Below are 14,662 nucleotides of genomic sequence, written 5' to 3' on the forward strand. Positions count from 1 at the left end.
TAAAAATAAGATATTCAAAAATACATGGAAGAATAATGGTAATTCTGCTCAAGTTAAACAGGTGTACAAACCTGTTGATAAGATGGAAAAAATACAGGAGGATGTGCAGGAAAGGGGAAATTCTAATGCAGCTAATTTTCAAGATGAATCAGCTAATCATAAGGAGGTTGTTGGTACTGAAATGGTTTGGTCTCAGGTAATTCCAATTGATTTTAATAGCAAGAACATGTTTCAATTATTAACAGAAGATATTGAGGAAGGGGAAGTTGTTGAAAGGGTTGCTACTTATTATGATAATGAATCCAAGCCGATGGATACAGCTGAAGATGAAGTTTTTCCTGAAAAATATAGCTCTGTTGAAGTACAGGAAAATGGAGATCATTTGATATCTTAGACAAGTTCTGGTAAAGTAAAATTATCAAAAGAATTAAGGTCTTTGGGACCTGTGGAAGCTGAACAAAGAAAGAGGAAAGGTGAGAAGAAAAATAATAAAACAATGGGGGATAATTCCCCTACTATTTTATAATGGCTTATGTTATTTTCTGGAATTGTAGGGGGGCCAGAAAGTGGGAGGCCTCCCTATATTTTAGGGAGATTTTGAAAGACAATGATTGTTTTTTTGTTGGGCTGACTGAGAAAAAGATTTCCTGTGTAGAAAGACATGATGTTGATTTGATTACTGGTAGTGATTGGTACTACTTTCATCAACCGGTTGTTGGCCTCTCAGGGGGGATTTTAGTGCTGTGGAAAAGAGATTTGGCTTCCTTTGAAGTCATTGAGCATTCTTTCCAATTGATTGTGGTAAATATTAACATCAATGCTTTAGGCAAATGGAATGTGGCCACTGTATATGGAGCAAAGGAGGTTCAAACCTGGAGGAATCTATGGCAATCTCTTGAAGATCATATGCTTGGTGATCTTTTTGACTATTATTGGAGGTGATTTCAATTGTATCCTTTCTAAGGATGATAAGAAAGGGGGTAAGAGATTCCATTTTTCTTATGGACCAAAGGAGATGAAGATGTTCTTAACAAATAATGACTTTCATGATCTTGGTTTTGTAGGTCCAAGGTTTACTTGGTGTAATAATAAAGAAGGTAACTCTAGAATTTGGGAGAGATTAGATAGATGCTTTTTGAATTATGTTGCCCTTCAAAGAATTCCTATGGCTAAGGCGCGACATCTATCAAGGATTGCTTCAGATCATGATCCCATTTCTTTGAATATGGTTGAACCTCAAAATCTTAAATCTAAGTTTTTTTTATTTGAAGATACTTGGAAGTCATATCCAGCTACTTGGAATATTGCTTTAAAGGCTAGGAGAAAATCTGATTTTGGTACAAATGCTGAAATTCTGAAAAGAAAGTTAAGAATAACATTGAAAGCACTTCATTTTTGGAAAAAGAATAAATGCAAAGAATTGAATATGTTAAACGATGAGTTGAAAAGGGATATTTTACAATTACAATTTGAAGAATCGAATGGTGAAGGACTCACGGATGAAAGACTTAAGTTGTTGAGAAGAAAGGTGCATGAACTAAATATTACATTGAGTAGATTATCTACTTGGTGGAATCAAAGAGCAAAAGCCATATGGCATCAATAAGGTGATAGTAATTCCAGGTTTTTTTATCATTTTGCATCAGCTAAGAAGAATGGTAACCTTATTTGGCAAATCAAGAATGAGAATGATCATTTTGTGGAGGATTTTGAAAAAATTGAAGCTCTTTTTTATGATTTTTTCCGAAAGAAATGGGCTTTTAGAGAGTGCAAGTTGTCTGGATGGCCTTCTATTCTGGATAACCTGTAGCTTTCTAGTAAGGATGCTGATTTTCTCAGTGCTTATTTTACCAAGGAAGAATTGATTAAGGCGGTCTTCAGTCAAGGTAATAACAAATCCCTGGGTCTTGATGGTATTACAACTTCATTTTTCAAATTCTTTTGGAAAATTGTTGAGGAAGTCACTTGGAATGCTATTGTTAGCTTTTTTAAAACTGGAAGTATGCATAATGACTGGAAGGATACATTAGTGATTTTAATTACAAAAAATCCAACTGTTCCATCAAACTTTAGGACTATTAACTTGTGCTAAACTACTTATAAAATTGTGGCAACTATGATTTTGAATAGGCTAAAAAATTTTATTTCAAAATGTATCACTGAAGAACAAGTTTCCTTTCTTCATGTCGTTCTATGTTTGACCATTGCCTTATTTCTCATGAGATTTTTCATAAGCTTAGAATTTCTAAAAACAAAAAAGGTTTGATGGTGGTTAAGCTTGATATGGAGCAAGCTTATGATAGTATGAGTTGGGAGGCTTTAGAAGTAGTACTAAAGATGTTTGGCATTCCAATGAGAATGATTTTGCTGATTTTGGAATGTGTCAGAAAAGCTAGGTTCTCATTCATCATTAAAGGCAAAGCTTCCAAGTGGATTGTTTCTGAAAATGGGTTTCGTCAAGCATGCCCCCTTTCTCCATTTCTTTATATTGTTTATTCTAAAATTTTCTCTCTAGCTATGGCACAAGAAGGTAAAGATTTGGGAATCCAAATCTCACAAAGAGCTCAAAAAATTAACCATCTGTTGTATGTTGATGATGTGTTGATCTTTTCACAAGCTTTAAAGAAATTGGCCTCCAAGTTAAAAAACATTGTGCTGAACTTCTGTTCCTGGACTGGAATGCGAGTGAACAACACAAAATCCCAATTTGTTTTTAGTAGAGGTATGAAAAAAGTTGAGACTGTTCGGGTAAAGAAGATTTTGAATTTCAAAACCGTGAAAGAGCTGCAGTACTTGGGAGTAAATTTACTGCTAAGAAGACCGGTCAGATCTGATTTTCAATTTCTTATTGATAGAACTATGCAAAAGCTGAACACTTGGGGAGGCAAATGTCTTTCTTTGGCAGGAAAGTTTTTGCTTGCAAAAACGTCTCTATTAACTCTCCCAAATTTTATCTCGACCTATAATTTGGTGCATAGAAAGGTGCTGTTGGAAGTGGATAAATGTTGCAGGAATTTCATTTGGCATAAGAGGAACGGTATGAAGGGTATGCATTATATAGCTTGGAATACTCTTTGTAAGCCAAAAACTGAGGGGGGGCTGAAGTTTCACTCAGCAGCCTGTAGAGCAGGTCCACTTAAAGCTAGGCTGTCATGGAGGTTGATTCATATTCAACTTTAGAAATAATGAATTTTTAGAAAAACCTTGGGGGGAAAATTGTGTCTCACCACGCAGATTTTGATTTCTCCTATTTTGTAATCGAATACTGCATTGAGAATAAAGTACAATCTCGAGAGATTGACATAATATTCTACAATGGATTCAATATCAAAATAGGGTTTTGAAAATTGATATTTCTATAATCTTTTACCGAAAATACTCGATGAAATCGAGAGATCTCTGGCTTGTTGCACTTGTAGACTGTCCACGCTCCTAGTTGTAGAAGAAACCTCGTCTCGAAACGTCCTGGATCGGTCTCGAAACGAAACGGAAGGGAAATCTCCTCGGGTCGCCGGAGAGTTCGCCGCCGGCGGCTTTGGGTGGTCGGGTTTGACGTGGGGAAGGGAGTGGAGTCTCTCTAGAGCTCTCACACGAAATCTCAAGTGTTGAGGCGGTCTAGAGAGAGAGCAAGAAAAAAAAAAGATCTTAATTTGGACAAAATTTTTCATATTTAAAGCCCCTAGACCTAATACCAACGGCTGGGATTAATTCCTGATGTGATTTGGAGGGAAATAGGTCGGTTTTGGCCGTGGAATTCATTTGAAATTCGAAGGAGTTAAATTAGAGCCTTTACATGCATTAATTGGGCTCCTAATGGATGATTATGACCCATTAATGGACAAATTTGACCGAGTCAACATTTGACTTAGTCAAATCAGCCAATTGGGTCAATGGGGTTTGAGGTTCGAGCCATGAAATCCATGAAATTAATTTAGAATTGATTTTAAGCTTAAAGGGGCCAAACTGGTCAACCCTGGTTGACTCGGTCAACTGGGTTGACTCAGGGTCCAAGCCCGGGCTCAACAGACTCGACTCGACCCTACGAGCCTATTGGAGAGGGTCTTGGGGTCTGACTTGGTCAATTTGACCAAGTCAACCCTTTGACTAAGGTTCTGGGCAAAATCGAGGTCAACAATACACACTTGGGTAAATAATAGGTCTTAAATAAAAGAGCTTCAAATTTGCTCTTAATTGTAATATATTGATCCTATCGTCCAGGATGAGTGGCCGATCGTCACATATGATCAGTACAAATTCAGCTCAATCAGCCAGGATGATCTGGGAGAGTCTGGACTACTAGAATGTTTATTTGTTCAGATCATCCAGGATAATATTATATCGTTTGTACGATTAGTTCAAGTCATCGAATTGCATCCAGACCATCACCCTAAATGAATGTCTGGATGATGAAAAAATAACTTGATAATCTGGGACGATCTCAAAATCCTTCGGGCCGATTAGTACAAAATGATGAATATAGTCCAGAATATCGCCCTGGATGCATGTCTGGACGATGAAAATATAATCGATCATCCAGGAAGATACAGGATCGTTCCGGATGATTAGTACAAAAAATAAACATCGTATAAAACATCGCCCTGGTAGTATAGGACAAAATTAAGGTTTGTTTAACTGATCGTCCCAGACTATCCTGCTATCGTCTAGGATGATATGATCGAGCAATCAAACCTTAATTGATTTCCTTAATTACTAGAGTAATTTAGGCATAATTGTATTATATCATCTATGATGATGTTCTGGATGATGTCAAAAAATAAAAAATGCCTAAACAGTTCTGGCGGGTGATTCTTTCTAATTTGAGCCTATCATCCCAGACGATGCTAATATCATCTAGGATGATTTGCTTAATTGTGGCTTCCTTAACCAGGATGCCCTAATTAGGGTTTCTACTTTTAACTGATCATCCAGGACGATTTTGAATTATCCCGTACAATATGATTGAAAACAAAAAACTCTAAAACTGTCAAAATTTTTCCTCCGAGTGTGTGTGCAAGGTTACTTAGCATCAGGACCCACATTATTGCAATAGACTCAAGAAAAGGTAAAAGATAATTGACATACATTACAAGCTGACTCAGTCCTAATTTACCCAATCTTGAGCTAGTTTAATTTTCAATTTCATCTTGTGTACCTGAAATGTAAGTAGGCAATACAGTCTTAAAAAAGTAAAAGTAACAAAAATGTTTACTATTATCAAAATTATAAGTCCTAAAACCAGATTCGTAACAATCTCCTTCTTTTTTATGATGACAAACAATCAAATCTAAATAGAACACAAACATAAGTAAAATAGTACGATGAAACAACCAAACACTACCCACTAACAACATACTACTCCCCCTTTTGACATCACAAAATGGATGAGAAAACCATAAAAGAAAAACATAACAGAAGAAGAAAAAGAAGAGTGAAAGTACAATTTTTTTTATTAAAGCATGAATATGATAAAGTCTCCATGTGATTGAATTAAAAATTTGTAAGAATCAATGAGTTAACATCAACAAAATCAAAAAAATGGTAGAAAAATTGATCCTGTTTGCCCTAGCTCAAACTTCTCACATGGCAAACTATCTTTTGAAAATAAAGATCTAACTCAGAAAAAATAATTGGATAAGAAAAAAAGATCCATTCAAAACTTAGTTCTAGAAAAATATCTTATAAAATAATATGTCAAAGTAATTAGTCACAATCATGAATTTTAAATCAAACATTTGAAAATATCAAATAACACATGAATACTTCTAAGATTTAAAATTTTGAAAGAGTGGAGAGCTTGCTTTTGGTGGGCTCATTTTATGTCTCTTGTTAATTAATTAGAGCACTTTGCACATCTTTTGATTTTTATACTCTTTGTGTATCTGTTAATTTTTTTTTTGCAGTCATTGCACTTCTTTTCATATTATTTTATCTTTTTGGGCTCATTTTATGCCCTTGACATTTTTTGCAAGTTAGATCCCTTTTCAAAACTCTTAAATACTCTCAGTTGTGAGTATATCTTTCATATATTAGAGAAGAAAAACTCACTCTCTAATATAAGGAAGAGTAAACCACAAAGAAGAGTCAAATTCATATGGAAGAATAAAAGGAAGTTCAATTTTAATGCCATTAATTTCACGTGACGGAGGTGAATAACCTTCTTTCACAAGTATCCACATGCGATATTCAATCGATTATAAAAATGTAGACATGTAAGTTTTCCAAAAATAAAAAAGAATATTGTCAAACAAAGGTGATCAGGTAATAGAATGTCATACTGCAGTATTACGATTACCGAAGTTAGCTATGGATCGAAATTCAAAAGTTTTCAAAAACCTGATTTTACGAATCCCGCTCTGATACCACTTGAAAGTTCATCAGGGATGTTAAGCCCTTATGAACTAGCCCAAAGATAATCAAGAGGGGGGTGAATTGGTATTTACAAATTTTCTCAATCAAATAAACAAACTCAAGTCAAACCAAAAAAAACATCACAAGGAAAATGAAGTGTAGAAATTAAATACAAAAAAAGTAGTAAAAAAGAAAACATAAATTTATAGTGGTTTAGTCAACTTGACCTACATCCACTCTCTGGAGCATCTCCTCCGGGTATTGCACTAAATTCAGTGACTCTCCTTTTACCCCCATAACAAGGCCAATAATCTTGTACAAACCTTCTTTCCACTGACCCTGGTGAGGTAGAGAACTCAACTCCTTTTGCTTCCTCCTGAAGCAGGCACAGAACCTGACTCCTTTTGCTTCCTCCTGAAGCAGGCACAGAACCCGGTCAATTGCTAAAGTAGACCTCTCTTGAACCACCGAGGAATAAGGGACGACAACCGGAGAATATGACTCAAATCCTTTCTTGGATTAACCTTTGTGAACCCCTCACAAACTCCCCCTCACAAGATCCTCTCTCTATCTCTCTCTCCTTTGCTCTCCCTCTCCTCTAGGCTCTCTCACATCAAGATAAAAACAAAAGATACACTCGTATGTAAATAAGATGTCTTAAATAGAAGAGCTTTAGATTTGCTCTTAATTGCAACATACCGACATTATCGTCTAAGAAGATCGGCCGATCATCTCGTACGATTAATATAAATTCAGCTCAATCAGTCAGGATGATCTAGGAGAGTCTAGACGAATAGAAGGTTCATTTATTCAGATTATCCAGGATGATAGGATATCATCCTGTAAGATTAGTTCAAGTCATCGAATATCATCCAGACCATCACCTTGGATGGATGTCTAGATGATGAAAAAATAACTTGATCGTTCAGGACGATCTCACGATTGTCCGGGCCAATTAATACAAAATAATGAATATCATCCAGAACATCACCCTGGATGCATTTCTGGATGATAAAAAAATAATTGATCGTCTAGGACGATACAGAATCGTCCCGGATGATTAGTACAAAATAATACACATCGTCTAGAACATTGCCGTAGTAGTCCATGATGAAACTAAGGTTTGTTTAACTGACCATCCTGGACGATATGATATAGCAATCAAACCTTAATTACCAGAGCAGACAGAATTGTACTACATCGTCTAGGATGATGTCCAAAAATAAAATATGCCTAAATAAATCTGGCGGTTGATTCTTTTTTATTTGAGCCTATCGTCCAGGACAATGTTAATATCGTCCAGCATGATTTGCTTAATTGCGGCTCCCTTAACCAGGATGCCCTAATTAGGGTTTCTATTTTTAACTAATTGTCCAGGATGATTTTGTATTATCTCGGACGATATGATCGAAAGCAGAAAACTCTAAAATTGTCAGAATTTATCCCCCGAGTGTGTGTTTGCAAGGTTACTAAGCATCAGGGCTCACATAATTATAATGGACTCAGTAAAAGGTAAAAGACACTTGACTTACATTACAAGCTGACTCAGTCCTAATTACCCAATCTTGAGTTAGTTTGATTTGCAATTTGATCTTATGGACCTGAAATGTTAGTAGGCAAGGCAATCGTAGAAAAACAGAAGTAACAAAAATGTATGTTATCATCAAAATTATAAGTCCTGAAACCAGATTCGCAACACGATGAAAAAGAATTTTTGGAATAGCCTGTAAAGAATGCTATGGAAGTAAGCATGCCAATATCATTCTGCTAACTTCTTTCGTTATCACTGCTCTTGAGTGCAAACTCTCTATAGGATTGTATCTATTTATAGCATAAACTTGATTTCCAATTTGTGGTTTCTTTTAATAGATGCATTTTCTAAATGCAAGAACTTCACTTGGGACAATATTAACATTTTATTTTTGGTCAATTGTCACATTTTATTTGACTATAATTTTACTTCTTTAGAGAGGGTCATCTTAGATAGTTTAGCCATATAAAATATCAGCCTTCTGATGACTCGGTTAGAGAGTATATTTATTAGAATTGATCGATGTTAAAAAGGTAGAGGTATACCTAAAAAAGGCTTGGTTAAAAAATATTAGAAAATATATTTTTATTAGATTTAAATGATAATTTTATTCTTAACATGACACAATGAAGAAAAAGTATTCATGTAGCTGGTGGGATAAAGGGTTGATGATGTTGTTGTTGTATAATTTTATAGCTTTTTTTCAATCATTTTTATGATGAGAGTTTTTTATAATAAATATTTTCTAGAGTGGGATAAGAATACGAAAGTTATTGACTCTTTTTTCAAAAGATAAAAAGGTAAATTAAACACAGTAATATATATATATATATATATTAGACAATATCATCAAAACTTGTAAGCATGTGATTTGTTGGTAACATATCATAGGTTTCTTGGTAACATGCACAAAATTGATAGAATTTGAAGTTCATTTTTTATATAAATTTTTAATTATCTTTTGGATCCCTCGATAGTTGTGGTGTCTGCAATAAAGGTATGAATAATTCTATTAGGACTTTATATTATGATATCATTGCGATTGATTTATGAAATTTTACTATGTAAGATTTTAATTAATGAATTTTGGATTCCTATATTACTGTTTTATTTTAGATATCTTCTGATGTAATGTCGTACCCTTTTTGTCTTTAGCTGATAGTTGATAGTGGAATCAACTCATACTAGCTGTTTGTTTGATATTGTTGCATATTAATATTATCATTTTTTTTAGTTAACATAAAAAGATGTAGTCATTATGATAGTGATTTTCCCCTTGCAAAAGAGGAATTGATGACAGGATGGACTTGTATGTTATAACATGAATTGAAAAAATGGATCTTATCTTATCTATATGTTTTGGTTGATATAGTAAATTAATAATGATAGATTTTTTATAAATTGAAGTGATCAATTCTTATGTATTAATCTTTAGTTATAAAGTAATGTGGAATTTGGATAAAATGATTTGTTTATTGAGATACTTTCATTTCTTAATTTCGTCTGATCATTATGATATGCCAATTGTGGAACTACTAAATAGTCTTTCAACTCTTTATAATTGTTTAAGTACTTACATATACTATAACAGATAGAAGAAATCTATATTTTCTTTTTTGAAATATTTTTCCCTCATTAGTTTTGATCAAAGTTAAAAAATATATCATTTTTCATTAATATAATTAAAATTTTGAATTACTCATAGGGATAAAATTAATGATTTTATCTTTTTATCAAAGAAAATATAATTTAAATTTTGATGATATGAATTTTTATATTTAAATTTTTATTCACATGCAATTAATGCAAGTACAATAAATCTAATTATCCCGATTCCCGGCTGCAATTTTTTCTTTTTAAAAAATTATCTGAGATATTTTAAGCAACATTATTGCATTGAATTTCCATCTATGTAACGAACTCCATTTTTGAGATTCACATTAAGTGCCAAAACAATGACTATTTACATATAGCCTTTTCTCACATAAATAGGCACTTTTTTAAAGTGAAATTTCCCTTCAAAAGATTGTGTTGGGAAAGTAACCCTCACAACATCTACAAATAAGAAAGAGAAAATGCAAAAAAAAAAAAAGACTTTCAGGATTTAATGTGGAAAAATAAAAATTTTGAAAAAGATCGGAGAGCCACACATCACCAAGAAATTCATAATGAAAATTGTGAGAATTGGTACACATCTCTTTCTTCATCGTTCTCTTCCTGTCTCTTTTTATTCCTTGCACTGTTCTATACACATAATAGATAAAGAGACAAACATAAAACTTACCAAGGTATGCAACATTGCTACACCAGGTTTGGAGTGCCATGACATAGCAATCTATTTCTCTAGTATGACTAACAGTATAATAGCATGGAAATCTAGAGTGTTGTGGCTCTTCTCTCTCTTTTATCTCCAACTCAACAATACAGTATTGCAGTGCTATTCAGAAAAAAAAGGGTACAAAACATCAAAATCCAAGCACGTGGAGGACCTATGCAATCCGTCAACGAGCTCAACTAACATAATTGAGGTCCCATACAATAATACGACTTGATTGATCGACAAAATCAGATTCTACACAGAGTTAAAAATTTATTATATTTGTGAGTTGGATTTTTCTATTTTGTAAATTAAATTACCCATTTTATAAAAAAATCTAATTATTTGATATAAAATTCTCTAATTAACTAACAATTATCTTATGCCCTAAACTAAATTCTAACTTAGAATACTATCAAAATTTTGTGCGTTCTTTTTTTTTTTCCTTTAAAAAATAACAAGTTATGTCGTGGGAAAGCTGTAAGTATATTCTAAATTTTCAACACTCATCATTAGCTGTTATATTTATACCTGATCAAACATAGGGCCAAATCTGATGGCTACACCTTCAAAAAAATTAAATTGATGGGAATGCAAATATTATATAACTTCATATCAAATTAAAGCTTAAGAAAAAATCAGCAAGTTGGTTTTTATTAAACCAGCCCAAGCAATAAACATTTGTTTCCTTCACTATAGGACAAAACCCTTATTTGATCTCTTCTTACACAACCTAATTTTCCCTTAAAATAATGATTTATATTATAAACAAAATTCCTAATAACCTCATTAAGCGCAATAATCCACCTCCTATAAAGACCCACCTACACTTGGCTTACTCCTCCAAATTGTCCTAAGCACAGCTTCAAAGTTATATTCTCATGGCGACTTCTTCTTCTCTACTCTCCTGTTATATTCTTCTCAATCTCCTCTTCTTTTTGCTTCTAATTGAAAATAATTTTCTAGTATCAACGCAAGAGCTTGCTGGAGAACACCATGTCATTGACGTCAAGTCACTATTGCCGAGCAGCTCCTGCTCCATGCCTGATAAAAGTTTGCGAACAATTTCAATAATTTCTTAATACCCTATTAGAGACTATTTTTTCATAAATTAATTAGAATAATAATAAATCATGCATCAATTAAGCTCATTCAATAGATATCACAAGCTTAAATGTGATGCAAAACCAAAAAATTCATTACATATATTAATTAGCTGTTCAATTGTGACAGGCACGAGCCCTTCCAAGCTCACGGTGGTCCATAGGGATGGGTGGTGCTCATCTCGGGCACGCCAAGACAAACAATCCCATGTGGAGCTCCTCCGTCGTGACCAAGCCCGTGTCAAAAACATCCACCAACAGGCTGCCAGTCCAACCTCTCGCCTCAACCCTGTTCGAGGCTCTCTTTTTGCAAGAGTTCCGGCAAACATCGGCAAAGCTTATCATACCGTGAACTATATCATCACCATAGGACTAGGTACCCCTACAAAGTTCTTCACAGTTGAGTTCGACACTGGTAGTGATCTCAGTTGGACCCAATGTGCTCCCTGCTATAATTGTTACACCCAAAAAGATCCATTTTATGACCCAACCCAGTCATCCACCTTCTCTGACATCTTATGCACCTCTGACTATTGTTTTGATCTCGATCAATTTGGTTGCTCGTCTACCTCCACATGTCTCTTCCATGAAGAATATCATGACTATTCTTATACCAATGGCTCCTTCGTTCAAGACACCTTGACATTCTCCTCTGATATTATACAGAACTTCCGCTTCGGCTGTGGACATAACAACACCGGGCAATTCGGACAATTAGATGGTTTATTAGGCCTCGGTCGTGGGGCTATTTCAATTATTTCCCAAACAGCTCAATTGTATAATAAGGTATTCTCATATTGTCTACCATCACGGCCCAGTGCAACTGGATATCTCGAACTAGGTAGCTCTATCCCTGGTGTAATTTATACACCGATGCTAACTGACCAAGACCTTCCATCATTTTACTTCATCAAGCTCATTGCCATTTCTATTGGGGGTTCACGGCTCGACCTTTCACCTACTGTATTCACAGACCCTGGAACCATATTGGACTCTGGCACAGTGATTAGCTACCTGCCGCCCACTGCCTACTCCGCCCTCCGCAACACTTTTCGACAGTACATGACCAAATACCCAGTAGCGCCACCACTGCCCAGTCTTGACACATGTTATGACTTAACTAACTACACGATAATGTACATTCCATCGATTGCGTTGATCTTTGACGGCGAAGTGACAACTACCTTAGATTCCATGGGGATAGTTTATGGGTTAAGTAAATCTCAAGTGTGCTTAGCCTTCACTGAAAATAATGATGATAGTGTGGTTGTGGTCATTGGTAATGTGCAACAACGCAGGTTCAATATAGTCTATGATGTGGGGAACTTAAAAATTGGCTTCGGAGCTAATGGTTGTGACTAGTGATGGATTGATCAAGTCAATTGGGTTAAATGCTATGTATTATTGTAGCTAGAATGAATTGGTTTCATCATGTTGGTTATAAAATCAGGGCGTTTGAGACAATAAATGTAGCCATGAAAAAAAAAAATCAATTTTATCCAAATTTTATGAAATAATTAAATATTAAATGAAGAAAATTCTATATGATTTTATGAAAACCATTAAGATGTGCTTATTTTCTTTATAATTAAGGGGGTCATCATAATAATTGTTAGACATTAGAATTTCTATTATCAGAGGTAAAATGTCATATTTATTTACAAAAAAGCTTATACTTAGCTCAAATCTTTTGGTCCGCACTTGCTCTATCAAAATCAAATCAAATCCAATACACTCTTACTTCATCATCATGCATGTACTACCGGAGCCACGGTGGGGGCATTGCAGCACGTGCCCCCACTAGCCCATTAGGAATTTTTTTTCTAATAAAGAAATGGTAAGATGGGCCTCTTAGGCTTTACTGAAATAACAAAGTTTTTTAACATTAAAAAAAAATAACTGGAGTTTTATAACATAAAAAAGAATAAAGATCATCCGTTGTGGTGATTTTTATTCACTGTCAGACCCCTTACAAAGTAAAATCGTCAATTTTTTCTTAATCTTAACCCACTTGGTTCTCATTTTGGCTTCAATTTTCTTTTTTATTGTGTTCTGTAAATGGAAGCATTTAAGGATTGTCAATTTTGCCAACCCATTGGGCCGTATAACTTAACACCTTAAAGCTTTGAAGCAACAAAACTCATATTCCTTAAATATGGGGACATCTATGCAAATTTAGGCAAACTCACATGCAAATCATATACACAGCCTTAAAATACAATACCTCTTATTGGAAGCTCTCAACAAAGTTTAGTGATGATGAATTATGTGATTAATATTTGTGTAATTTTGAAGATTTTTTTTTAAATATTATGCTCACATACAAAAAAAAAAAAAAAAATCTGGCCCGGATTGTCAATTTTGCCAACCCATTGGGCCGTATAACTTAACACCTTAAAGCTTTGAAGCAACCAAACTCATATTCCTTAAATATACACAGCCTTAAAATACAAGACCTCATGTTGGAAGCTCACAACAAAGTTGCGTAATGATGAATTACGTGATTGAAATTTGTGTAATTTTGATGATTTTTTTTTAAATATTATGCTCACATACAAAAAAAATCTTGGCTCCTCCACTACCTTCATGCATCATGTATGTGTATGTTCATCCATAAAAAAAGTTCTAACTCCAACTTAGGCTTTAGTGAGTGGGGCAAAAGGCGTTGACATTGAAGCCCTTTCCAAAGTGTCTAATTAAAATTTTGCATTTCATCTGACTAGTGATATAATTTTATATGTTCCAAACACATTAAGCTCTTATAATAAAATAAAATAGAAACATTTAGGGGGAATGAGGGACAAATGTTGTCACTCAAAATAATTTTTAGGCTTTTCGAATCTGATTGTGTTGATCAATTGGATTGTTATGTTGCTTCGGACCTCAAGTTTCTCCTGCTCGCTAAGGGGTGAGGGGGTTTACCCCCTGCTTAGGTTTGGCTACTTCGCACCCAAAATTTTTTTCATAAAATGCCTCGGCGTTAAGACCCGAGCGCCCCGTTGCTATGTATTCGAGCGCCTCGGCTCTGTGTTCCCAAGCTCCCCAGCATTGAACGATAATGAGCGAAGTGATACAATAGATCAAGATAGTGGTTTAAGTGCCGTAGCGCCTCAAACTTGCATCGTAGCGCTACGAGATGGATTGGATTATTTTCTTTCTCATTTTTCTGAAGGTTTACATCCCTTCAGGCTATTTTACTTGCAATAAGAGAGAGAGAGAGAGAGAGAGAGAGAGAGAGAGAGAGAGAGTGTGTGTGTGTGTGTGTGCGTGAAGAGAGATTTGTTTTTATTTCTTCCAATTTTCAATGTGGATTTCTTAGTGTGGTGTCGCTTTGTAACTTTTTTCCTATTTTGAGGTTTTCAA

The 14,662-nt window shown here is 34.6% G+C and overlaps 1 protein-coding gene across 1 annotated transcript; it reads left to right on the forward strand.

The window, feature by feature from the left end:
• Positions 1 to 525: 525 nt before the first annotated feature.
• Positions 526 to 12,661, forward strand: LOC110100257 (aspartyl protease family protein At5g10770-like). The gene is made up of 5 exons (XM_020827686.1): positions 526 to 938; positions 1,065 to 1,071; positions 1,811 to 1,886; positions 11,163 to 11,249; positions 11,430 to 12,661. The coding sequence occupies exons 1-5, from the start codon at positions 526 to 528 to the stop codon at positions 12,659 to 12,661; spliced, it is 1,815 nt and encodes a 604-aa protein (XP_020683345.1).
• The last annotated feature ends 2,001 nt before the right edge of the window (positions 12,662 to 14,662 follow it).

The sequence above is a fragment of the Dendrobium catenatum genome, unplaced genomic scaffold (genome assembly GCF_001605985.2).
Source record: "Dendrobium catenatum unplaced genomic scaffold, ASM160598v2 original_scaffold_238182, whole genome shotgun sequence".
Lineage (NCBI taxonomy): Eukaryota > Viridiplantae > Streptophyta > Magnoliopsida > Asparagales > Orchidaceae > Dendrobium > Dendrobium catenatum.

Coding starts and splice junctions, on each gene's coding strand:
- LOC110100257 (XM_020827686.1), top strand. CDS start 526: ATGGCTTATGTTATTTTCTGGAATTGTAGGGGGGCCAGAAAGTGGGAG. Junction 1,887..11,162: donor TAAGGCGGTCTTCAGTCAAG/GTAATAACAAAT, acceptor ATAATTTTCTAG/TATCAACGCAAGAGCTTGCT. Junction 11,250..11,429: donor CTGCTCCATGCCTGATAAAA/GTTTGCGAACAA, acceptor CAATTGTGACAG/GCACGAGCCCTTCCAAGCTC.